The 26578-nt window shown below is 39.9% G+C and overlaps 1 protein-coding gene and 1 long non-coding RNA gene across 8 annotated transcripts in view; one reads left to right on the top strand and one right to left on the bottom strand.

Annotated features, from left to right (window-relative positions):
* trim37 (tripartite motif containing 37) overlaps nucleotides 1–26578 on the top strand; it is an 82260-nt gene that overhangs the window by 2632 nt on the left and 53050 nt on the right. For 4 of the 7 annotated variants that reach the window (XR_005944244.1, XR_005944243.1, XM_041197902.1 and 1 more), the window contains exons 2-14: nucleotides 4766–4866; nucleotides 7266–7367; nucleotides 8819–8859; nucleotides 10755–10871; nucleotides 11802–11889; nucleotides 12610–12732; nucleotides 14969–15092; nucleotides 16244–16311; nucleotides 16920–17044; nucleotides 19635–19646; nucleotides 19820–19870; nucleotides 24583–24664; nucleotides 25044–25120. Coding sequence is in view for 5 of the 7 variants with exons in the window: in XM_041197902.1 (XP_041053836.1) it covers nucleotides 4846–4866; nucleotides 7266–7367; nucleotides 8819–8859; nucleotides 10755–10871; nucleotides 11802–11889; nucleotides 12610–12732; nucleotides 14969–15092; nucleotides 16244–16311; nucleotides 16920–17044; nucleotides 19635–19646; nucleotides 19820–19870; nucleotides 24583–24664; nucleotides 25044–25120 (1031 nt within the window). In the remaining 2 variants the exon portion in view is untranslated. Of the gene's footprint in view, nucleotides 1–4765; nucleotides 4867–6341; nucleotides 6413–7265; nucleotides 7368–8818; nucleotides 8860–10754; nucleotides 10872–11801; nucleotides 11890–12609; nucleotides 12733–14968; nucleotides 15093–16243; nucleotides 16312–16919; nucleotides 17045–19634; nucleotides 19647–19819; nucleotides 19871–24582; nucleotides 24665–25043; nucleotides 25121–26578 lie in introns of all 7 variants that reach the window. The other 3 variants (XM_041197905.1, XM_041197901.1, XM_041197904.1) reach the window with 3 other exon arrangements.
* Nucleotides 4491–21161, bottom strand: LOC121283385. The gene is made up of 3 exons (XR_005944245.1): nucleotides 21039–21161; nucleotides 13742–13814; nucleotides 4491–4820 (listed from the first exon to the last, which is right to left on the bottom strand). It is a non-coding gene; the product is annotated as an uncharacterized LOC121283385 (long non-coding RNA).

The raw sequence follows: 26578 nt of genomic DNA, 5'->3' as shown, positions 1-26578 counted from the left end.
TCACCTATCAAAAGATGCAGCTGAGTTCGGAACTCAGCAGAGGGTGGAAGCAGAGTAATATTCCACCGTTCTGTAGATCACAAGAACCCAAGAAATAGGAGCAGGAGTGGACCATCGAGCCTCTCCGCCATTCAATACGATCATTGCACTCAACTCCATTTTCTCACTTGCTCCCCAAATCCCATAATTCCCTGAGATACCGAAAATCTGTCGATTCCAACCTTTAGCATTGTACATCAGTTAAGTTATGCTGTGTACGTTCTAAAAATCAACAACACCTTTTGAGAGACTCTGAGGCACTCAAGTTTTTTTTCCCTAAATTTTTCCCCTTTCTGAAGACAGCAAACCCTGATGGACAATTTTATGGGTGCTGGCAGTGGTCTGATATTTTGCCCAAGTGGTCATTCTCATTGTGAATTCAGATGATTGTTGACAAACCATTTGACTCTTGTGTGACAGCCAGCCCATGGGGAAGGGCTTGGGGCTTCAGAGCTGAACCTGATCTTATCCTTGTTCAATGGCACACTCGTGCAGCAGTTACCAGATAGTGAGCAGGAACTTCCGTTTGCTCCTTAGCCAAGAGATGCTGAAGTCAACTGTGTCACCTCTGCCATGTCAGCTAAGATTTGAAAAGATGATATGGTTCCTGAATCAAAAGACTATCTGCTACTCCGGCAGGAAATTCATTGCTTTCTTGAACTGTTGGTGGATCGAACAAGATCATAATCCAGTTGCAGGGTTCAGATGGTGACTGGAAAGGTCATCGACCTGAAACACTCACTCTGCTTCACTCTTCATTTATGCTGTCTGATTTACTGAGTATTTCCAGCATTTTCTGTTCATATTGCAGATGCAATTGATTTATTGGACTTTGTTGTTATGGATTTGCAGCTACTTAAACGCTTCCTGAGATAGCTACTTTGTCAACACTTCAGAGAATCCACTATCCTCTGTGTAGTTCATTGTAGAATCCAAATATAATTTGTAATGAACATATTATTTATTGATAATTACTCGGGTCTCACTTGTAATCAACTGCAAACCAAACTTTCAATGTGGGTGTCATTATACATCAACATAGAAATTACAAATTGTGACCATAGAATCATCCAACATAAGAGGCCATTCAGCCCATCATGCCTGTGCCAGTTTTATCAGAGATTTCCTATTATAGGCCAAGTATCCTTTATCATAAATCAGAGAACCGAACACATCCAAAAACCAACTTCCTGCGTTCAAGGTTGAATGTGACCCAAGCCAACACGAACCTCGCTGACCGCACCTTGTATTTATTATTCAATGGTACATCTTTCTTTTGTAGCCATTTTATTTACTTTAGACCATAGCTGGCCTAGACTTCAGCCACTGTAATTTAAGTAGGCCTAGGCCTATATGTGGTATCCAAAAACCGAAATTATCTGAAATCCAAAACTCAGTCGGCTCCAAGGGTTTCGGATAAAGGGTACTTGACCTGTAGTTGCACCCCCTGCTGCTTCTCCATACCTCAATAACCTTTTCAAGTATATATCCAATTGCATTTTGAAAATTGCGACTGAATCTGCTTCCACCACTCTTCTAGACAGTGCATTCAGACCATTATAGTAGCTACGTTACGGGATTAGTAATGCAGAGGCCTGGACTAATAACCAAAGATTCAAATTCCACCATGGCAGCTAGGGAATTTAAATTCAGTTAATTAAATAAATCTAGAATAAAAAGCTAGTATCAGTAATGGTGACCGGATAATCCTAAAAACTCATCTGGTACACCTGGTTTGGCATGGTACAGACACGATGGGCTGAATAGTAGCCTCCTGTGCTGTACATCTTTTCATGCTTCTGTGTGTGACAACAGACCCACAGCAATTTAGTTGACTTGATGGCCTAACAAACTCGGGTGTATCTAACCACTACAAAAAAAAAGTCTAATTACTGTGGTGTACCTACACCGCAGTGACTGCAGTGGTTCAAGAAGATGTCTCACCACCTTCTCTTGGGCAGTTAGGAATGAGCAACATCCAGATTGAATGAATGAATGAAATTAAACTTGCTGATTTTTTTTTAAAAGTCTCTCCTGACTCTTTTTTGCCAATTATCTTAAATCTGTGTCCTCTGATTTTTATCTATAATTGAGCACTATTAAAACTTCCCTTTACCCAGCCTCTTCAGTCTCTCTGCACAGCAGAAGATTCCACTTTCCTCGCACCACTCTATTATATCTCTTTCCAAGGCCTTTTCTAAAGTATGATGTCCATCTGTCATGAACAGCCATTGGCCAAAACTCAATTAAAATTGTGAGCTTTGCAGCATACTATAGCTTTTTTTAAAAAGTCACGTACAAAGCCAGAAATAATCATGGGAATGCAGCCTCATCCCTGGTTTCATCTGAAGGTGGTGAATGTGATAACTTTTACAATCTCTGCTTTCCAATCACTTACAGCACTATTGGATATTTTTTATACGTATTCCTAGCACCCAGAATCTAATATCGTAATTTACACTTCAATACCTCGCCCTGCACAAAGTTTATTTTTTATGTAACTTCTTTGTTCTACATTTCCCTGTAATAGTTGCCCTCTTTCTTGAACCAAGGCTGAATTGAAGGCATGAATGTTTCTCGTAGTGCAGCTAAGAAGTGACCAAAAGTGGCCTGGGTGCTTGGACTTCTAGCATTCCCTGTTCCCTATGGGGTAGTGCCTGCATTCCACTTGGTGTATATACTTGACAAGGTCAGTAACTCATGGTGTAGGGGATTCTGAGCCTATATCCTACTCTTCTGTGCAAGGAGTATGGATCAGGTCACTGCCCGTCACAACCAATCAATAACTGTTGAGTAAATTTGTTCCTAGCCATCTGATTGGTCGTTGAGAGATTTGACCGGTAATGTACCACTAATTATAGTGGTACGCATGACCACCAATGTTAGTACTCCTATCAAGACTCACTCTGCAGTTAGTGTTTAAACTTTGCAGCTTCTTTCCAAGTCCTGAAGTTCATTGTTTCCATGCCATAGTCATACCTGGTTAATTGCATCATTTTTAAGACTTGCTGGTTGACCTCAGAGCTGTCATTTTTGCCATCTTTGTGCAGTTCAGTACAAAACTGAGGTTTAGTCTAAGCTACTGTTCATGTGGGTTTGTTGAGAAAATAATGTATTGAAGTAGAAATTCTGGTCAGCCACCATACTTTGCAGTAGTCAAACTTGCACCACAAACAGACTAGGTTGTTTTTTTTTAAAGTCTGACGTTCTTCTAGGGTCACTGGCAAAATATACTGTCAACATTCTTCTAATGAAGTTGTATCCATGTTTTTCCCATTTAGTGCCAATATTAATTGGAGAAATTCCCTGGCTAACACTGTTTTTTTACCTTTCTTTGAAGTTCTTGATTCTCAAAGTTGGTTTCATAGGCGTCAAGGTAACAATGTTGCCCTACTCTACAGTGATGACAGCAATTAAACTGGATCTATATTTGCTTAGCAATTGAAGAAAGGATTGCCTTCATCCAACAGTTAATTCGGACTCGACTGTACCCAACCCTGTCCACCCCATTGGCCTGATTTGACAGATTTGACAGATTTGTGAAGCGTTCTTGCTGAGAGTGACAACAGAATCAGACTGTTCAGAGTTAACTTACAATTTATTTGCTCAAATAAAGCTCTCGGAGCTCAAAGCGCCTCTGAGCTGCCATCAGTCGTTTTTTTTTTACAGCCTGGCAATGGAGTCAATCTCAAAAGTTTTAAAGTGACATATGCAAGGTAATGCACATCTCACAAGATGAAATTCTGCTTTTGTCACTGTTGCATCCTAACCTTTGAAGTACTGCAGTGATGGCATCTCTGATAAAATGGTGAACCCATCCATAATTTCTTTGGAAAAAGTCATTTTAAAAAATGGTGTTTCTCTTAGCTTACATTTCACTAACTCTGACTCACTGAGAGAAATTCTTTCCCCCCTCAACCAACCCCCTTCCACTTTGCAAAAGATCACGGATAATCCCATTGTAAGCATTTACATTGACTATTGAAGCAGCCTTCATTGAAATTCATGATGCGTCTTTTTATTCTCCCAGTGCCAATTGCTGTTCCTTTCTAAAATCTTTAATATTTTGGACTGTTATCTAAAACAACTATTTTCTGTCGTTGACGGTGCAGTATATTACCATAACTGAAGGTTATAAGTTCACACAGTACAGCGTTTAATAAATGACTAATGGTAGCTGCAATGTAATCAAAGAGAGTATTGTGTGTAGTTACTTAAAATGCAGGACTTTACAGTGATGGACATTTGCAATGGCTGTGTGGGGGTTTGTTATAAAATTGCAAGGGAATGCATTTCTCAGGCTATCCGTGGCAAGAAACTTTAAAGAGAATTGTGGCTATTTTGACTTCTGAATGTTGGAGATCTTCTAAAATGCAAATTTTAAAAGTTCAGAAGGGTTACTGCATAACTAAAAACTAAAAAAAAATAAATTCTCAATTTTGAGTACTAGATGATCTGTTTTGTCAATCATTTGACCTAGCCAGTTTCCATGCTGTCTAGAAATGGGTTCAGCTTACAAGTGGGGAAGAACGTTGCTTGACCCTCCAGTATGTAAAACAGCCTTTCTAACCACATAGCAAGTGTGTAGTTCTAATTCTGATTTCAAAAAGTATATAGCATTAAAACTGAAATATTTTACAAATGGGCAGTGGAGTCACATTGTTATTGTCTTGAAATTATGTTTGTCCTGTAAAACCTCTGGAGAACTGACGTTGTCCTTTTTCAGTTGTGCAGTGGTAACCGATTCCTCCTTCGGCGATCCCAGGATATTCTTGTAAGATCTGCAGTACACAGCACAGAGCAAAGATGGATGAGCAAAGTGTTGAAGTAAGGAAAATATTTTGTAATTCTTTTTGGTGATTGAAGTCACTGGGTAATGTCATTAAAGCTGCTGCCTTTTCCTAAAAGCACTTGGCCTTTCTCTGCCTCTGTGACACCGCTCAACTCTACCCCTGCCTCAGTTTATCTGCTGTAGAGACCCTCATCCATGCTTTAGTTACTTCTAGACATTACTATAATGATGACCTCCTGAACGGCATCTCCCAATCAACCTTGCGTAAACTGGAAGACACCCAAAACTCAGCTGCCTGTGTCCTTACTCGCACCAAGTTCTGTTCACCTATCAACCTTGTGCTCACTGAGCTACACTTGCTCCTGATTAAGCAACAACCTTGATTTTAAAATTCTCATTCTCGTTTTCAAATTCCTCCATGGCCTCGCCTCTTGTCTCGTTGATCTCCTCCAGCCCCACAACCCTCCCAGATAATTACACTCCTCTAATTTTGGCCTCTTGAGTTTCCCGTGTTTTAATCGCTCCACCACTGATGGCCGCGCTTTTAACTGTCAAGGCCCTAAGCTCTCCATACCATCCTTAAACTTCTCTGTGAGTCTGCCACTCTTTCCCTCCTTCAGGATGCTCCTTAAAACCTATCTTTTTTAGCCATCTGCCCAAATCACCTCAGGGAATTTGATGCCTAATTTTCGTTGTAAAGGTCCTAAACCTGGGACATTTTATTATATTTAAAGGTAGTATTTATATGTTTATATACTTGTTATGGTAAATATCCTATTTCTTTAGTGTTCCATGTTTCTTACTATTACTGCTCATTTCTTCAACCAGGAGAATGGAATGTACGGGTTTGCATTGTGGAACAGTTCCATTGCCATTCAGTAATGCGCTTGTTTTGAGGAAAGCTGACCTAGCAACTTTCTAATTTCAGTTCTTTGACTGCAAGTTATTAAAAGTAAAGGACATCTATTCTGTGCATGCTGTGGTACCTCACAATGCTGTGTTAATTGATGGAAATTCATTGATAAAAGCATTTCCCATATCTTATGTGTTATAAGGCATAAAGGTCAGAATATTACAGATTCAAATCCTGGTCAGTGCTGAGTTAGCTTGGCTTAGCAGGGGCAGAGGTTGAGATGCTGTATTGGTCATAGTGTGTTGTAATTAAAAAAAGGGAACAATTTGCTGTGATTCCTGGTTTTGATCAATATCCCTTATGCTTGCTGGAAATCGCACACTTCCAGATGAAGTATGGACAGGCTTAAGCTTGGCTGCGGTGCTCTCTATGTGAAAAATGAGCCTGTATGTCCGTGAACAGTAATATACTTCTGTAAGTTCTGAAAGACTACTAAACAAATGAATAAAGTTGCACATAATTTGATTGAAGTCTTGTCAGGTACACGAGTCTTTTTGTTTTATAAACCTACCTATGCTGAACTCTGATCTCAGACTGACAAATCCTGGTAGAATTGCCATGTCCTATTGCAATGTATTACAATGTTTTTCCTTGCAGATCTGGATTCTGCTGAAGAGAAAATTGGATTGTCAAGTGTCCGTTGAAGCTTACTGAAAACCATAAAGATGGTTGGTGTGGGAAATGAAAAGTGGCACTGAAACAATACCCAATTTCTGCTGCATCTGAACTAAGTGGTTGTTAACAAACTATACTAGGAAACAACCAACATTAACACGATTTTCTTGTACCATGTATCACCTATCTACTGATCAGAGATATTTCAAGTGGTTTGAAGAAACCATACACATCATGTGTATGGTTTTTTTTAACCTTCAAGTTTTTCATACACCTTCATACTGTCAATAAGTAGTGAAGATAATATGTGAGAAATGTCCTGTGCCGGAAAGAGTAGTGACATTAAAAGGCCTGAATTAGACATGCAGTTTAGAGTATAGTGTAATGTAGGCGATGCTGCTGAGTCTAGCAGTTTAGAAATGGTAAGCAGCAGTTACTTGTCATTCAGGCATTTGAACAGTTCTGCTGTGTCCGCAGAAATTCATTGTTGATTATTTGAAGGACTGACCTAATGTTAGCCCCTCTCCAGACTAATAAGTATTTCAGTAATGGGGCACATTTAAAAAAAAAAAATCTGATTTTATGATCACCTTGGAGATTAAAGCATCAATGCACCATTGTAATAAGTCAAGGTTTGAGGTTTAGTTTGCCAGTGGAAACTTTCAGCTTGAAAACCTGTATAATTCTACGCTAACAATCATTATTTTCTCCTGCCCAGCTCCTTTTATTGCTGAAAGCACATTGCACTTTTGCTGTGAACTTCCTTCCTTTGCTGCTTTGATGCACGTGACAAGGAAGTTTAGAAAAGATTACTGCAGGCAAAGGGTTTTTATTTGTGTAGTATCTGATGCGTGTTTTGCAAGCCACAAAATATCCAGTTAAATAATCCCTTTCTTTTTTTACCAGAGCATTGCAGAGGTGTTCAGATGTTTTATTTGTATGGAGAAGTTACGTGATGCCCGGCTCTGTCCACACTGCTCAAAGCTTTGTTGCTTCAGTTGCATAAGGGTAAGTACCTGTTGTATTCTGAGTTAGGTTTTGCTATCTGCTTTATGTACATACGTCCAAAAAAGGATGGGAATGACTATCTGATCCATTTAAATCTGGCCTATCCAGACACACACTACCTCAATCTAATTACTACCATTCACTGTCCACCCACTCCCCCCAAGCCAGCCTCGGGTTATACAATTTCCTAAGGAAAATCTATTCCAGAAATTCAAGTTTGAGCAAGCTACTATGAAATGGTTTGACAATTCAGAGTGGCCAGCTTGAATGCTTTTGGCAAAGACTACGGAAAGCCTTCTACCGGCTGTACCTTCCAGTTGCAAATGATGCAGGAGCCCTAGTAGTCAGGGAAAAAAAAAACATGAATTGTGAAAGAGGAAGATAAGTTGAAGAGACTTCACCTTGCCCTGTTGGCTCTGTGCAAATTGTAGCTTGCTACATCGCAGCTTTTAATCCAAATAGTCAGTTTCATTTCTATGCTATGTGCGGCCAGATATGTAACCTGTTTTATCATGCATTGGAGTTCTCGAGTCTTGACCTATGCAGTGAAAGATTAGAGAGCTGTTATTGCGAAGAGAAGGATTAGAATAAAAGTTATTGAGTGAAAGGCAGTTGCTTCCCGAATGGTGCTGGAAATCTTCCAATGTCACTAGGTTGTTGATATTCTACATGCATTTTTTATGGCTCAGTGTTACAATACCATGAAAGCAGTGCTGTTTTTGGAACAATTGTTCTAATTCCAAGAGTATGGGAATGTGCTGGAATGATCTAATCTGTCTCTGACATGATTAAATTTTTTTTTAAGAGGACTAGTTGATATGAATGCTTTAGCTGATTTTGTTTTTTAAAATGATATCCTGTTTGTGCTGAACTGTGGTGCTGTAACCCAGGGTCAGCAAACCCATCTGTGATCAGCTAAGTAGCTACATTTTGCTGCTATATAGCTGTACAGTAGTACTTACGCTGCCTTGTTATTAAAATGTATTTGTTTGCTCTTCACGTGAGCATTTTGGACATTGCATATGTAAATGTGCATTTTTTTTAACTTCATTGTTTTAATAATTCTTCAGCCTGTTTGATTTTGCAAGCATAGGCCTAATTTTTTTAACAGCAGTTAAACATTCAACAGCTCTGAGGATGGGTAATGTCTTCCCAGGGTTAACCAGCTACTAGGAGGTTCATTTAGTTGTGATCTTTTCCCCATCTCCTCCCTTTTTTAACTCGCCCTACCTAATATTTGGAGCTTCACCTGTCAGTAAATTGAGTTCCTGCGTCATTGGATTGCCATTTGTCTGGTTTCACAATATCTGGAAATTTCTTAAAATGTTAAGTGGAGACCTGGAAATAGTCAAGATTTTGTTGAGTTTTCATTAGCAAAGGAAGGATCAAAACCCAAGCACAATTGGAGTAGCCTTTTTTTTTAAAAAGAAAAATGCTTCTTGTCTCCACAGCGCTGGTTAACAGAGCAGAGAGCCCAATGCCCACATTGCAGGTAAGGGCACACCTACAGCTAGTCTTAATCAGAGTTTATGCCAAACTGGAAATTATTTGGACTTTTCGCCTAACTTGCAATTTTTTAAAATAGCTGCCTCATTATGTGAACCTGTCTGGCTCCAATCCAGAATCAATAGAGTTTGACTAAGGTGGAAAGGAAAATTGTGGGCATAAGTAGCAATAGCTGAGTAATCTCAATTTTAACATGTTAAGAGTTATCTATGTAACTTGGAATTATAAATGCTTTTACTTTCACCACAACACATTATAATATTCCTAGCTTCAACATTCTACTTTATTATTTGATGGGGTGTAAAAATGCAAAATGGTACCTATTAATATTATGCTGTGTATCTAGAGCTAAAATTACTTGCTTCGAATGGTATTAAGATGTGGAAGTTTTAATGGATGTACAACAAAAACTGTGCATTCTTGTATTCACAATTTTTAACTTTTTTTTTCTGTCATGGCACTTAAAAATTAGCTTCACTTGCCTGTCATGTCCCAAAATAATTTAACACAATATTAGATTTATTGTTTGGTCGCCAGGCAGTTTGCTCAAGAGAAGAATCAAGTCACTGAATGCATATGCCAATGTGCTGTCTGATTTGGTCAGCTAAGTGTCTTAGACATTTTTAAATTTAACAACTATTTAAGTAACTTCAAGGCTCCATTATTGTTCTCAGGGAGATTTTATTGGGTTGCATTTTTCAAATGAATGAATTTGATCTGGAACCTTCAAAGAGCCATTGTTTGACAGAAACCTCGGGAGAGAGCAAGATAAACCAGATAACGGCTTAATTTAACGAGGAAAGGGATTAAAAAAGCTACTTCTTTAAAAAAAAAGGTCATAATTATAGAACTAGAGTTCTGAGCCTTTTTTATTTTCTACAGTTTGATGTGGTGTGACAACCACTGGAGACATTCTATTTGCTATTATTCACCTTGTTCTATCAATGTTTGAAACTGTCGGCAATTAAAGCCTGTAACAAGATCTAGCCTTCAAAGACAGAGGATCCTGTGTGGGTACGGGATATTAATAGCAGCTGTAGGAATCTTTTTTGAAAAAAAGTCTTCATTGTTCATTACCCCAGACATGCTACAGATTTTACCTAGGTTTGTATGGGCATATGAAAACATTCTCAAAGGAAATGTAGGCTTACCTATAAGATAGCTAAGTATGGGAGCTAAAAACATCTGATGTAATAGGAATTCAGATACATAATAGGGAAGAGAAAGAGCCGGAGGTGAAGCAAAAATCCTGAAATTTTATCCTGTTGTCTAGTTCTCTTTCATCCTGTTCTTTGTTATTCAGTGCACGTAAGTGTGTTTATTAGTGCACCAATGCAGCATGTGAGGCATTGATGCTCTGTGCTGCAAGGGCACAAGGTGATTTGTGCTGTGAATTTCTACTCTTGAATTCATAAATTTGGTTTTCAGGGTGAATATGCAACACAGGGACTTCTCCATTGGGAGGAAAGATAATCAGCAGGCTGCTTCTCCATTATTTGCAGAGACCTAGCAATTGGCACACCAGCATCTCTGGTGTGGAATGTTTTGTAGATGAAAATAAATGGCTTATCTTCTTCGACTGGTGACCTCTGAATTTGAATATAGCTTAGGCAAATAGAATAAGCTCCATACCTATTGAGGTAATACATTAAATGATTCTGGATCTTTTGAATTTCCTGTGTTGAGGGTTCTGCCTGGCCATTTGGTACCTGCCCTGGGTATACTTAGTGCTGAAATGAATGGAAACAGTCTGTCACCTGTTACAAACATTGTTCGAAGGAAAAATATATTACAATGGTTCTGTATTACCTGGATGACTATAAAACTATTTGATAGATATGTACAATGGTGCCGAAGTTTTCACCATCTGACTTGTTGTAGGGCACCCCTTCAGCTGCGAGAGCTTGTGAACTGTCGCTGGGCAGAGGAAGTCACACAACAACTGGATACACTTCAGCTGTGTAATCTCAGTAAGCATGAGGAGAATGACAAAGACAAGTAAGTGTGTCACTACTGTATTATGGTCTGTGATCTTATTGAAAGTACTTAATCTATTGGGTTTTCATTTTTTTTCAAAATTTTTCTGAAACTTGTTTGTGCTCTTGAAATAAGCAGAAATGCATTCACTGCAGTTTCATTCTAGCTCATGATTCAGTGCCCATGCAGCCAATAATGGTGACTGGGAAACAAGTTACATTATTTCCACCAACTTTTTAAATTAATTCTTGTGACTGATCGATTAGAAGGTGACTTGGGCAGAAAACCCATTGATATCAAACATATTAGTTTGCTATTTTTATGAACAGGGGACCTAACTTAAAGGTTCTCGTACTCTGCTTCTGATGGCTGAATGGCCTCTAAAGTAAGACCTATTGATGCTGCTGAAGACTACATGGAGAGACTTCACCCCCAGATGAGCAACAAACTGAGACTAACTAGAATGCTAAACCTGTTTGTGTAAATGTGAAGTCCCAACCAGGTCCTGACACCAGATCTACATTATTATAAATGTAACGTCTGTGCAGAGCTATAATTAGGCTGTGAATGTACTCTAACCCCTTTACGCACAGTGTGAATTCTACACCATTGTGATTATTTTCTAAATTTCCCACAACAGTCATTCTTGTAGCATCTCCAAAAGAGACTAGCAACTATGCCGAATTGTGGGAAGTTTGAAGTTGCCCATTTGTGCTATTGAAGAATTGTATTGGTGATCTAGTGCTCCTTTGTAGAAGCTCTGTAGCCAGGGAGTGAGAACTTTAGAAAAGAACAGATTGGGATTAGTCTCTCTTTTGTCAATGTAAAAGCAAATTTAAAAAAAAATGGTATTCAACTTACAAGTTGTGGTGGTACAGCAAGAAGGTTATTTTAAAACTTAATTCTATTAAATATTTTTAAATGTTTTCAATTATTTGACATTTATTTCAGATGTGACAGTCACCATGAGAAGCTGAGTGTATTCTGTTGGACGTGCAAGAAATGCATCTGCCACCAATGTGCACTTTGGGGGGGAATGGTGAGGACATTGAAAAATTTGTTGGATTTGAAGATCTTTAAAGATCTGGCAATGTACCTGTAATTTGGTGTGAAATTATAAAGAGCTATGAGCTGTCCAAATCACATTTTTTTTTTTCAATGGGGGAGCCTGCCGCAAATATTGTTAAACTCCTTAGAATCCTCCCCCTAACTTCCAGCAGATCATGTTGACTACCATAGGAAAGCAGAATTGTTTTTTTTATTAGTGTGTGTGTTGAAAATAAATTGCTAATTATGGAAATCTGATGGCCCAAAAGCCTGCAGTGAATTATACATTATACATAGCAATGTCTTCCAGTAGAAGTTTTTGGTGAGGCAAGGCACAATGGCATGTCTATTGGACCGTTAACCTTGAATGGCAGGATGCTGATTTTGTAACATGATTCTGCACTTGGTTGTATTGTAAAACACCATGGATGCTATACGTTTTCAAGCATATTGGTACACTTTTAAATACTACTTTGAGGGCAGATACCCCAATTTTTGTTTTTGTACTCCAATGGCAAGTAGGCAGTGATTATCAATTTATTGATCTATTTGTTTATTTTTGTTCAGCAAGACTGGCACCATTGAGATTCTCTATTTTGCCTTCCACCTTTCTGTTTACTGTGGCTTCAGCTGGTGTGCAACTGAGATCATAAATTCACCAGTGTGTAGGATTTGAGGATTTTACATTTAAGATATTTTGTTTTCATTGCAGCATGGGGGCCACACATTCAAACCGTTAGCTGAGATTTATGAGCAGCATGTTACCAAAGTGAATGATGAGGTGGCAAAGTTGCGTCGTCGACTAATGGAACTGATCAGTTTGGTGCAAGAAGTGGTAAGATGATAGTGGTGTAAACATTAGGACCAAGTGGGATTGACCTACAATGGTTATTCCTGGTCCCTTTCTTTCTATATTTCTATCCAATTGATCTGGCTATTCTTAGATGAGACATTTTAGATTCATCCTTTTTTAACTTGCAAGGTACAATCTACAGTCATAACCCAGGTGCGCATGTGCGCGTATGTGCTCTTGTTCGTTTGTGTGTGTGTTTTAAGCTATATTGAGCCAATAAAAATCACCTGTGATCATAAAATAAACGTATGTTTTATTTCTCCTTTCTTTCTAATGTGATGCAAACAACTTATGATCCTTCTCTTCAACCCCTCCCTATCTGTGACCTATGTAGCTCTATATTTCCTCTCCAGATCACCCCTCCCCAGCCTCTTACCAATCCTTTTGTCTTACACTTGGCAAAGTTCCACTGTCTAAGATTCCCTTTCTTAAGCCCCTTGTGTCTTTTGACTTTTCCATGTATGACTCTCTTTGACTAAGCTTTCAGTTGTATCTTCTAATCACTTTTTTTTTGTTTTTTGGCTTGGTGCATGTTTTCCTTGTTCATCTGCAGTACCTTGGGATTTTAAAGGAGCTATATAAATGCAAGATAATTATGATTATACTCTTTTGGATTTCTATGAAATCAGCTTGTTATAGGCTATAAAGAAGTCTGCAACTTGTTGCTATTGATTCATTTAGCAGTGAGCCACTTTATTGAACAAATCTAAAATCAGCATTCAAAAGCTCTCTGGGCTGGTGATGTTTCAAAAGCCGAGGGCAAAGCTTTCAAACTACAGAGGGAAGCATTGCATGAGTACTTGTATGCAGTGCCGTTTCTTGCTTTGTGTATTAGTGGGCAGAGGGGTGTTCTTTTTGTATTTGGAGACCTCTGACCTTTTGTATACAGCATGCTAGGACATACAAATAGTCATTTGGTAGTACAGGACTTTGCTTAGCAGTTAACTGGTGTATTCTCCATAGTAATGCCTCTACCAATCAGTCTACTTACCAACCAATCAGCAATCTGTTCTCATGATGTATAAGTTGTTGTCCTCTTTACACTTGGTATTCTTGTGAATGTCCTGAATAGTGCAAGACAGAAAGTTCAACATGTTTTTTTTTCAGTGATGCTATGATATAGTTTGAATATTTCTATATAATCATGCAGCACACTGACTCAGACACTTGTATGTGATCCTCAGCTCCAAAAGACTAGAAAGAAAGCAGAAACAACTGTGCCTTTTATATAAAAATAAAAAATCTACGGATGCTGGAAATCCAAAACAAAAACAGAATCACCTGAAAAAACTCAGCAGGTCTGGCAGCATCGGCGGAGAAGAAAAGAGTTGACGTTTCGAGTCCTCATGACCCTGTGGAAACGTCAACTCTTTTCTTCTCCGCCGATGCTGCCAGACCTGCTGAGTTTTTCCAGGTGATTCTGTTTTTGTTTTGTGCCTTTTATATCCTTGAAATGTCCCAAAGAACTTCGTGACCAAGTGTAGTCTTTTGATGTGTAGTCAGTGTTTTTTATTGTAGACAAATGCAGTAGCCAATTTGTGTACAAGGTCCCACAAACCACAATCGGATAAATGACCAGTTAAGCTGTATTTGGTTGTGCTGGTCGTTGGCTATAACACCAGAAGACCTCTGCAACTCATCTTTTGAATAGAGCAATGGAATCTTGTAAAAGGGGCCCTAGTTTAATGTCAGATCCTGGGCTTGTTAAATTTTGTGCTTAAGCTTCAAGTGGAGGTCCCCTCTTTTTTAAAAAAAAATTTGATCTGTAAGGCTATGTAATGATAAGCCAATGATAGTATTGATTTTTATTCTGGCACTTTTCTTTAAGGATTCTGTATAAGCTACAGCTTGTAGAACCAAAACAAAGCATCAAGCTACCAATTAATTTAGTCAACTGTTAAAACTACTGTGCCAGTTAGAAGCACATTTGATACAGGAACTAGCATCATAAGTTGTTTGCAAAATTTAGCTGTCATTTAAAATTTGATTTGAAGCTGAGCACGTAATTAATCGCTAGCTTTCCTAGTTTGATTTTTAAAAAATTATTGAGAAGGACATAATAATTCAAGCTCTCTTTTTTAAAATGCTCATAAATGTGAGGTCAGGAGTTTTACAGATACATTCTACATCGTAAGTGATAATTATCACAGTTTACTTTTTCTAAGCTTTTTTTTAGTTTGGCTTATGACAGTACAGAAATATTTTTTTTTGTGTCCAGGAGAGAAATGTGGAAGCAGTACGGAGTGCAAAGGATGAGCGGGTCAGAGAGATTAGGAATGCTGTGGAAATGATGATTGCGAGACTAGACACACATCTGAAAAACAAACTTATAACATTAATGGGTACAGTATACATCTTTGCAATATATCAGAAATTAATGTTTTTAAAATACATTCCTTTGGCGTGGTGCAACCTATTTTGGCTTAACGGCATGTAGTCCAGAGGTGGGTGATGTACCAGTTACAGCAACAAATATGAGGTATGCACACGAAGCAGACAGAAAACCAGAAGGTATGTGACAACTTCCAATGAGTCAGCTTTGGACCCACTTATTGCCCCACAACAAGAGGCAGACCCTGGCAAGCTGCACGTTACCTACAGGGGCCTGCTGTTGCCTTGGATAATTGAGATACCTTGATATTATCTCCTCATTGGATAGAGATGATCTATGTCCTGTCACTGAACTCTCCTCAACCTAGCAGTGGTATCACCCTCATTATCCTGGGGGGGGGGGGTGTTAACCATTGACCAGACACTGAACTGGACCAGCCGTGTAAATACTGTAGCTACAAGAGTAGGTCAGAGGCTGCGAATTCTGTGGAGAATAACTCAACTCTTGACTCCCCAAAGCTTGCCCACCATTTACAAGGCATAAGTCAGGAGTGTGATGGCATACTCTCCACTTGCCTGGGTGAGTGCAGTTTCCACAACACTCAAGAAGCTTGACATCATCCAGGACAAAGCCGCCCCTTTGATTGATACTCCATTCACCACCTTTAACATCCACTTCCTCCACTGACGCACAGTGGTAGCAGTGTGTACCATCTACAAGCTGCACTGCAGCGATTCACGAAGGCTTCTTCGACAACACCTTCCAAACCCATGACCTCTCCTACCTAGAAGGGCAAGGGCAGTAGATGCATGGGAACACCACCACCCGCAAGTTCCCCTCCAAGCCACACGCCATCCTGACTTGGAACTGTATTGCTGTTCCTTCACTGCCACTGGATTAAAATCCTGGAACTCCCTCCCTAACAGCACTGTGGGTATACCTACACTGCTGTGGTTCAAAAAGACAGCTCACTACCACCTTCTCAAGGGCAAATAGGGATGGGCAATAAAAATGCTGGCCCAGCCAGTGGTACCCACGTCACGTGAAAGAACAAAAAAGCATATGAATTGCAGCATGAACTCTATCAAACTATACCCTGAGAAAACCTGTAAAGTTCTTAATGATTTGTCATAAACATGCTTTAAAATATTGTCTCTGTAGGTCAGAAGACATCACTGACTCAGGAAACAGAACTGCTCGAGTCATTGTTACAGGAAGTAGAACATCAGGTAACCAAAGTGGAAGGAGGAAAATTAGGAGAGCTGCTTGGATTCACAATTACTGGAGTCGACAGTTTTTTTTTCAATAATGTGCTCAATTGAGCCACTCAGTAAGATATAATGAAATCGAAACTCTTTATTGCAATAGCTAGGCTGGTAATTGCACTGAAAAGCATGGTACTGAACCACGCAGATTATAAATGTTTGAAATCCTGATCTTGGTCTGCCTCGAGTTACCTGAGGTAGTATTGGTGGTGCCACAGCTAGCTTTGGCAATGGCGATGAAAAATCAGCCAGAGTTTCCCGTTCCTTCAGTTGCTCGCAAGTTTAATGGCAAATGCCTTTTATGAAGGTGGGATTATGTTCAGCTGCAGTTGCCACTGTGACAGTTTAGGCTTCAGGTACTTGTTGATTCTCACCTGAGGAATGGGCACCTGGATGAGGTACTAAAGGGACAGTTAGTGCCAAGTGGGCATGCATTCCCTCATCTTCAAGAGTAGTCTCAGAGCAATACAGACTCAAAACTTGTACATTCATTTTGCTTTTCTTAGATTTACAAATAGCAAATTAAACTATTTTTGAAATGAAGGCTGGTAGATGTTTTTGTTTCCCTGCAGCTGCGATCTTGCAGTAAAAGTGAGTTAATTCTGAAAAGTCAAGAAATCCTGCTAATGTTCCAACAAGTGCATCGTAAACCCATGGCTTCATTTGTCACAACACCTGTCCCACCAGACTTCACCAGGTATTATAAAACAAAAAGAGGAAAGCTGGCAATCTGACACAAACAGAAAATGCTGACAATACATAACCGGTCAATAGGCATCTAAAGCAAGAAAAGATGGGATGACATTTTGGGGGTGAACAGAAATGCTGACAATACACAGCAGCTGTATTTTTTTCTATTATGTAGTTTGCAGACCATTTAATCTGCTCCCTCAATGTGATTTGTGTATAATTTAATTCCCACCCTCCCCCATCTCTTTTTTTTAACTCCCAACCTGACTAAAATTCCTGTCCATCTTCAGTTCTGGCATGGGGTACATGGATTCCAACATGTATTTTCAGCAGTTTATGTTTTTATTTCACAAGGTTTTGTGTTTAATCTTGGTTTGCAGTGCGGTTAGGTTTGGTATTTGAGGCTGGTATAGAGGAGTTCTGAAAAGAAGCAATTGTTGAAATACTATTAACATGTTGCATCAGACTTCCTCATTTATGGCTGGAAGCATGGGACTGTTAATAAAAACAAAAACAGAATTACCTGGAAAAACTCAGCAGGTCTGGCAGCATCGGCGGAGAAGAAAAGAGTTGACGTTTCGAGTCCTCATGACCCTTCGACAGAACTTGAGTGAATCCAAGAAAGGGGTGAAATATAAGCTGGTTTAAGGTGTGTGGGGGTGGGGGGGGGTTTGGGTGGGGGGAGAGAAGTGGAGGGGCTTGGTGTGGTTGTAGGGACAAACAAGCAGTGATAGAAGCAGATCATCAAAAGATGTCACAGACAAACAGACCACATTGGTCTCCTCTACATTGGAGAGACCAAACGTAAACTGGGCGACCGCTTTGCAGAACACCTGCGGTCTGTCCGCAAGAATGACCCAAACCTCCCTGTCGCTTGCCATTTTAACACTCCACCCTGCTCTCTTGCCCACATGTCTGTCCTTGGCTTGCTGCATTGTTCCAGTGAAGCCCAACGCAAACTGGAGGAACAACACCTCATCTTCCGACTAGGGACTTTACAGCCTTCCGGACTGAATATTGAATTCAACAACTTTAGGTCTTGAGCTCCCTCCCCCATCCCCACCCCCTTTCTGTTTCCCCCTTCCTTTTTTTTTCCAATAAATTATAAAGATTTTCCTTTTCCCACCTATTTCCATTATTAAAAAAAAACCCACTAGAGCTATACCTTGAGTGCCCTACCATCCATTCTTAATTAGCACATTCGTTTAGATAATATCACCAACTTTAACACCTATGTGTTCTATTGTACTATTGTCGTTGACATCTTTTGATGATCTGCTTCTATCACTGCTTGTTTGTCCCTACAACCACACCACCCCCCTCCACCTCTCTGTCTCTCTATCTCTCCGCCCCCCACACACACACCTTAAACCAGCTTATATTTCAGCTCTTTCCTGGACTCGAACTCAAGTTCTGTCGAAGGGTCATGAGGACTCGAAACGTCAACTCTTTTCTTCTCCGCCGATGCTGCCAGACCTGCTGAGTTTTTCCAGGTAATTCTGTTTTTGTTTTGGATTTCCAGCATCCGCAGTTTTTTTGTTTTTATTTTAGGGCTGTTAATAAAGTTGCTCTGTAACTTTGAGAAATTACTATTTGTTCCAGTCTGCTCCATTATGTGTGTGCTGCAAACTGCTGTACTAATTGTGGGATTCTGTTGGATGGCACAGTGGTATAGCTTGTTGAAGATGCGATACACCGCTTACCAGGGTGACGCACTATGGTTGAGCTTTGTGATCTCTGCTGTCAAATGCAAAGTGGAGGATGGCTACTATTCTTCAGTGGCAGTCGGAAACTGGGATGGATTAATGCCCCATCTAGTGGCTGCTTCAAGTGATAGAAGCATAAGAACAGTCGGCTACAAATGCAAATGAGATAATCATGTTTGGGGAAAAAGCAAGCAGAGATCTGTAACATGCGATCTGTATTCACTTTACATCATGTTACAACTTCTGCAGGTGATGAATGAATGAAACATCTAACTTGAACAAACAGATAGGAGCTGCATTTAAATGTTAGTTTAGGCCTGTGGTGCCCTGCATGCCTTTTTCAGCCTTGGAAAAGACTGCTAATGGTTCAGATGTCTTTTGAGACTTTCCAAAGGTTTTTGTCTCAATATCTTCCATCCACCACTGGTGTGCTCTTAGCCTAAATCTAATTCTGCACTTGGAGCTATGCTCATAAGCTAATCAGAGTGGGTGGAGGGGGGGATACAGGGGGCAATGCTGCTTGCAAACAGCACCTTTTAATTTAAGATTATATAAAATCAGTTTACAGCCATTTGGGTCTAAACAATGCTCATATTGGATAAGTAGGCTATTGTTTCCCTGGCTTCTTGTTTGACAGCTGATGCTTCAAATAAGTGCAAATGCAATGCCGCTGTGTAAATGATTTTTTTTTTAAAATCGTTCTCTGGTACATTAAGTCTAATTCAAAATGTACATTGTCAAATATGCTCTATCATTTTGTCTTGACAGTCTTGTGCCATACTTGATTACCACAAGACTTGTGAGAATTTATCTCTGCATGCAATACCAACAATGTTATTCACTCTTGTCTTATCAAAATCTGAGGCACAAATGTTTTGTTTGTTTATCCAGAATATCTGAGAGGCAAGTAAAGTGATTATATCATTGAAGTATATATTAATCCCTGTTGGAATAATGTGGGAGCACTATTTTTGGGTTCTGCCGCTATACAACTAAGTACAGGTACGCTTACTCTCAACTCAGCAAACTGGGTAGCGGTAATGCTGTTTTTAAATTTCATTTTCTTTTCCTTCTAGTGAGCTGGTTCCTGCTTATGATTTCAGCACGTTTGTTCTGTCGAATTTCAGGTAATGATTTACTTCCTTATAAGAATAGCTTGCGACAGCTTGACCCCACTAGCTTATTTTTCAAAAGCCAGGTTTTTGCGGACAGTGACAATGAACAGCACCAGCCGTTCGTCATGCTTATATTTGCTCAGACCTTCTATGGACTTCTGCATTGGAACCTGCTGAGGTTAGAAGCTATTTGGTGAAGCATCCTCTACGGGGGATCTGGGACCAGTGTGAACAGGGCAATTAACTGTTTATCTCCTGAACCAAACAGATTGAAGAATCCTTTGAGGTGTGCAGGGTCTGAAGCAGGAAGGGTAAATTAGAATATTTAATGGGAAATTATGTGCAGATAGTAGAGTGAAAGAAAGATGGAATTAAGAGTAATGAGACGTTGCAAAGGTGAAAAAATATGTTTTAAAATCTCCAATATTAAAATCTGAAGGAATGAGATTTGATATGATCCTGTACCAGCCCTCAAGTATTTGGTACAATCCAGTTAGGAATCAGTAACTTTTTGTTTAAATTAGACATTTGAGATCCAAGGTCCTTGCTAAGAGAATAAAGCCACAAGATTCCATGTTTTTTAAATAAACTTCATTATACATGGTCAGAAAGATAAAACAATTTACAATATCTATTTTATATTAATCTTGGAAGTTAGAGTATGAGGTAAATATGAAGTAACAGGCAAACTGTGGTTGAACACTATATGATAAATGGCAGATGTGACCAAGAGAGATCCCACGGATTTCTCAACAACCTACCTAGATCTCAGTAGACACTGAGAGTCAACCAATCTCATTGAAACTCTGCTTCCCTTATGAGAGATTGCAAGCCTTCACGTTTCCCTTTCGAAGATGTGGTCTCTGAATTCCCTCAAAGTTGTTCCGACTTGGCATGCCTCAATGACTGCCCATCTTTGAAGGTTTTAATCTTGTCTTTCAAGAATGTGTTCCCCTGTATTCCCGAGTCTGCATTCCAGCACCAACTCTCAGGTGCAACTTCAGTTCTTCAGCCGTGCCGATCAGAACACCACTGCTCCAGAGAGTTACCTTTACTCCAACAGCACGTAACACAGAGTCACCAACTTTTTGCTGCCTCTTCAGCTCTCCAGGGCTTCTACCAAGCCCTCAGTACTTGGTTACTCACTAGCTCCACTGCTTGAAATTCTTTCTTTGCTTACCGGTAGTTATCTCCTCCTGGTTGCTGTTTCCCTGGTGTATGTTCGCTCTCCTGGTCCTCTCACCCTGGATTCCACCTTTGGGACCGCTCCTTGCCCCTTGCCCTGGGGCTCCTTTGTTATGGCTCCCGGTCCTGTGCCCTGTGATTGGGTTTTCGCACTCTTTCTTCCCACGCAGGCGCATTGGGCACTTGTCCCTGGCCCAAAGAGCTCTAAACACTGGATTGCATATGTGCTACCTGCTCCTGATCAGTGCCAGTGAAGAAACTCCCAGGGCATGCTGGGACTTGTAGTTCATGGCCTCCGCTCAGGAATCTGGTAAGTCAGGATTCTTAACAGACACAAGACACCACGTTTGTAAAAGTTTCAATGCTGAAAAGATTGTGTGGTGGTAATTGAGAGGTATCACACTGTTTGGTTAAAAAAAATGACTTGTACTAGAATGGACGAGCCTCAACTCTTTCTGGTGAGTTTCTACCGCACAAATACCGCTTCTTCGTACCCTTTCACAGTTTCTAATGCCGAGTTTTTCGGAGAGATGCTGTTATAGCAATGCTTGAGGAGCTGGGGAACTCGGACAGCAACTTCTGATTTCTTCATTGAACCGAGCATGTGTGATCACTGAAAGTTGCTCTCTGATTCGCACTCTCTTAGCAATAAATGCTAATAGCCTCACCATCCTTTTTTTCCTGCAAAATCTGGACCATTATTGTACTTGTTAAAATAATCATTTTAATTGTTTTTGGTAATTGTGATGGGGGGAGGGGTATGAACTGACTCCAGTCCTACTTTTTAAGATCATATGTATTTAGAACTGTAATTAAGATCACTTAACATCAGTGGGAGAGGTAATGAGGGAAAATACTAGTCACACCCATCTGACTGATGGCTGAAAATATCAGGCTTGGTTTAGTGATTTAAAAGAATTGAAAGATTTTTTTCCCCTTGATTTCTTTTAGAAATGATGTCTGACAGGCTTAAGCTTGTTTTTGTCAACAAAGCATAAGTTAAAATGAGAAACTGAACTTTGAGCATCATAAAAGCTTAATGTTTCTGGAGTCTGAAGAGTCTGTGCAAAAACTGGCTAATTCTATACTACGGTTGAGTTTAAAAAAAAAGAATATGAACATAAATCCTAGGTGTTTTTCCACTTAACTCTAGAGTACTGAGAGATGCCCCTGTCAGTTCCTCTGAACTCGATTATTGTGCTTGTTCATATGTACTGACAGTAGTTGGATTATATTTCGATGCACTTAATTGGCAATTCCAGTTCCTCTCCTGTCTAGAGCCTAGTACTAATTGATTTCCTTTTAATCTTTAAAAAAAACAAACTTCAAAGTGGATATTTGCATTTACTGCATTTTACTGAGAGGAGGCGTGTGCAGGGTAATGCAGAGATGTTTTACAGACTTTGACACCACATTACAATGTCATTGCTGCTGGTTCAAATTTTAAGTATCAGGTAAAATTGAGAATTATTTTATTGCAGGGTGGCCATTACTGCATTAAGCTTCTTTTTAAAAATTTATTCTTTCATGAAATCGAGCCACCTAATTGAGTGGCTTGTCAGGTCATTTCAGAGGGTAGGTAAGAGTCAATCACATTGCTGTGGATCTGGAGCCACATGTAGACCAGACCAGGTAAGGATCGCAGATTTTCTTCCCTAATGAACCAGATGGGTTTTTATGACAATCGATGATCATTTCATGGGTCACCATTACCGGGACCAGCTTTATGGGATTTGAACCTGTGTTCCCAGAGCATTAACCTGGATTACTAGTCCAGTGACATTATCACTATGTTACCACCTCCTCCTTTGGAACCTATCTTCATGAGCTGGCATCTTGTTTCCCTTTTATATATCAGCAAATGTCACATTGCTGTCCATCATTTTAACATTGATATATTAATAGCACACCCTTCCTATAATTTTGACACTTCCTATCCCTCTTGCCCCATGACACACGTGAGCATTGATTGAATTGACTTGGTCTCAGCTGCTGCTAAGAATTAATATAGTGCATTTAACTGAGAATAGCACACGATGTTGCTTCAGCCTATTTCTTATGTTGAACACCAGAAAAGACAAAAAACACAAGTATGACCCAGTAGCTGCAGTGATGAAATGTATGTCAGACGTGCCCTTCCCATGCAACTCTGTTGTTTGGTATATTACAAATTCTGGTCAGTGCTTAAACTGGCAGGGAGTTCCATCTTTTGGGCAGGAAAGGAAACTGCAGGTAGACATATTCCCCTTGCTGCCTGTGCTTAAAGGAAGGCAATCTCCAGGCATTATGCCTGAAAGGGTGTCAGCGATCACTGACATCAGTGTTGACCCATGGTTATGCCTGGCAAGGTACTGCAGTGGTTTGCCATTGCCTTCTGCAGGTGCCTCACCAGGAAATTCTCTTGCTCTTACTGCTTGCCATAGGCATATTAAAAGGATTTATAGGTTGGTAATTAACCTGTTTGCTATGTTATGAATGCCTTCCTTTGAAAGTGCAATGTAGAGGGAAAGAGGTTAAAGAAAAGGCAACAGAGAAGGTACATTGTAGTTTGGGAATGAACATTATCGTATGCTCGCTGTCGAGTGCTCTGCTATCCTGTTTTTACTCTCTGGTTCTTGATTTCATTGTCCCTGTTCTTGAATGTTTAGGGTTGGAAATTGTGCGAATTGTGGCTACCAGAATTCTTTGAGGTGAAAGTTCCCTACTTAATATGGAATACAGATATTCCTCCATTTAAAATGCATTTTCGTTTACAGAGGCTTATAGATTTGGGAACATGCCTCAATAGCGTTGCCACAGTTTTTTCATTTTTAGCATGATTACAGCACATTGTGACAGTGCATGCTCAGTCTGCTTTTCTTTAAAACACTTCCATCCCTCCACCCCTCACTTGCTTTTGCTCATTGCTTCTCCCTCTTGACCCCCTCACTGCTTCCTGTTTGCCACCTCGTTCGCTGCCCTTCTGAGCCCTTGCCATGAATGAGGGCTCAGAAGAGGGGTAACGAGCAGGAAGGTGTCAAGAGAGGGGAGCAGCGAGCGGGTGGGGGCCAGGAGATGGAAGCGGTGAGCGGGGGTGGGTGGAGAAGGAAACAGCAAGTGGGTGGGGTTGAAAGAAGGGAGCAGCAAATGGGAGAAGGAGGAGAGCACAGGAGGTAAGTAAAAAGAGGATTTTTGGTTCAGTTAAGGTCAAGGAAGATGATAGGTTTTGATGTAAAAATTGCACCTCAGTAAAGTAATCCACCTTTTTTACATGGCTTCTTATGGGAATGTGACTTTTGTTTAACACGTTTTTAGTTTTTTTCCTGTTTTTTAGGAAAACATTTGGAGTGCTAAATAGGGGATAGCTGCACTGTATAAAGTTATTACTATTGCTGTATCAGTGTGAAGCCTTTATTTTCTACTTAAGGGTGGTCATTATTTCAAGAAAATACTTCACATTTTGAAATAAATTTTGTTGCTTTCTGAACCTTGACCACTTTACAATATATTCATTCAGAAACCAGAATGTAAACACCCATTTTTTTGTTTGTTTTCAATAGCACTTTACGTCAGCGTGCTGACCCTGTGTACAGCCCCCCCCTGCAGGTATCTGGACTCTGCTGGAGACTGAAAGTTTATCCGGTGAGTTTGAAAGCCTGGATCCCTTAGCAAACTAGCTTCCAGAGAATGTACAAATAATGAACCTGGATAAACAGTTCCTAAACTGTTCTAATCTGGACCTAATAAATCTGGAGTAAAGAATGCCTAATGCAACTTCAAAAAAAATTTCTGTCAAATATAGATTTGCTTGTTAGAAACACTTGACTAGAGTAATTAGAAAATAGAGAAGAGGTCTTGAAATGATTCAATCCATTTGTTTATCATACAACTGCTCAGAGTGGATTCATTTTAATCATGGTGTGTTTTTCTTGAATTGGTTTTGGGGGTGCAGTGAGAGGTGTGAAAAACATCAATGTATGCATTAAAACCTGCAAACATTAAGTTGTGTATTCTATCCTAGGATGGAAATGGAGTTGTGCGAGGAAATTACCTGTCGGTGTTTCTGGAACTTTCTGCAGGACTCCCTGAAACATCAAAGTACGCAAACTCTGAAATCATTTTCATGTAATAAGTTAATTCCTGCACAAATGCAGGGTTACTTTCTTCTAACTGCCTTTTAATGAGTTGGTCTTTTTTCTCCCACCTTCAACTGTAGGATTTTGCAGCAAGTTGTGTGGCTAGTTTAGATTTTGTCCAGTTCTTCCCCAGCTCCCCCGAAACCTTTGCTGAAGGTCCTGACTCCTGCTGTGGTCCAGTTCCACAGTGGCCCCTCCACTTATGAGCCTGCTCAGCGAGTGTTGGCTGAATTTTCAACTGTTGCATGTCTGCACCTGGTATCCCCAAGTGCCCTTTCCAGCAAGAGGTCATTGGATTGTGATTGTGAACTGTAATTCTGCCTATGCTTTTCTCCTTTCTCCTCTTGCAGTTAACCTCAGCTGATGTATATTTCTGAGGGTTTTTGGAATTTGGAATACTTTGCAACAGGGAGTGGTTAAGGCAGAGACCATTTGCATCTGTTTAGAAACTATAGGATAAAAATTTAAAACAAATAATGTTAGGTGGGGATGAAGCAGCAGAGTGGGATTTGATTCCTGTTGAAGGGTCATGAGGACTCGAAATGTCAACTCTTCTTCTCCGCCGATGCTGCCAGACCTGCTGAGTTTTTCCAGGTAATTCTGTTTTTGTTTTGTATTTGATTTGTGTTGCTCTAGCAAATATGTATGATGAGCATGATAGTGCCACATGGTGGCGTCCTGTGCTATAAATTAATCATGGTGCTAATCAAATGTGGGGCATTCTGATCTGTGAGTACCTTATCACACTGACCAAGCCACTGGGGAATTACCGTCACATTTATAAGCAGTATTCAGAATATTGTCTACTGATTTGATCCTTTCTCATTCTCAAATTTGCAGCAATGTGAAAGTCTCTGCCCATGTGTGATATATTTGAAATTTGACTTGTCTCCTGCAAGGTGCAAGGAAAGAGATTACAAGAGTCAGAAATGAACTTTTCTTCGCTCTAGTAACTGAGAGGGCGAGGTCATGTTATCGAGCTTAGAATGCTCTGGGCATGTTTTGAGATGCTATTAGCTATAAATTGAATGTTACCCTCTACTAACTCCGAGTGCTGTCAGGACATACTGCTTCCTGAGATAAATAGAAAAGGCCAAATGCTGAAAATCTTGAAAGTAAAGCAGATCTCAGATACTGACTAACTTGCTGTAAGTTTCCAGCATTTTATTTTGTGGATTTTTTCTTCATGCTGCAGCCAACAGGTCTGTGATCAACCGTTCCATTAAATAAAAATATCTGAACTGATCCTTTCCAGAATCTTGAGATTAAAAGTTATTCAGGTGATCATTCTTTTTTCCAAGACGAGTCCGGTTTTGTTGAAGGAGCCTGAATCTCCTTAGTCGTTGTTTATCAATTCTTTCAGAGCTCTCATTTCACTCCATTTGTAGGTTATAATCACAGCTTTAGATTTTGCTGTTCT

This window comes from Carcharodon carcharias, chromosome 10 (genome assembly GCF_017639515.1).
Source record: "Carcharodon carcharias isolate sCarCar2 chromosome 10, sCarCar2.pri, whole genome shotgun sequence".
NCBI lineage: Eukaryota > Metazoa > Chordata > Chondrichthyes > Lamniformes > Lamnidae > Carcharodon > Carcharodon carcharias.
The sequence above is the reverse complement of the archived record's forward strand: the minus strand, read 5'-3'. Positions and strand labels throughout refer to the sequence as shown.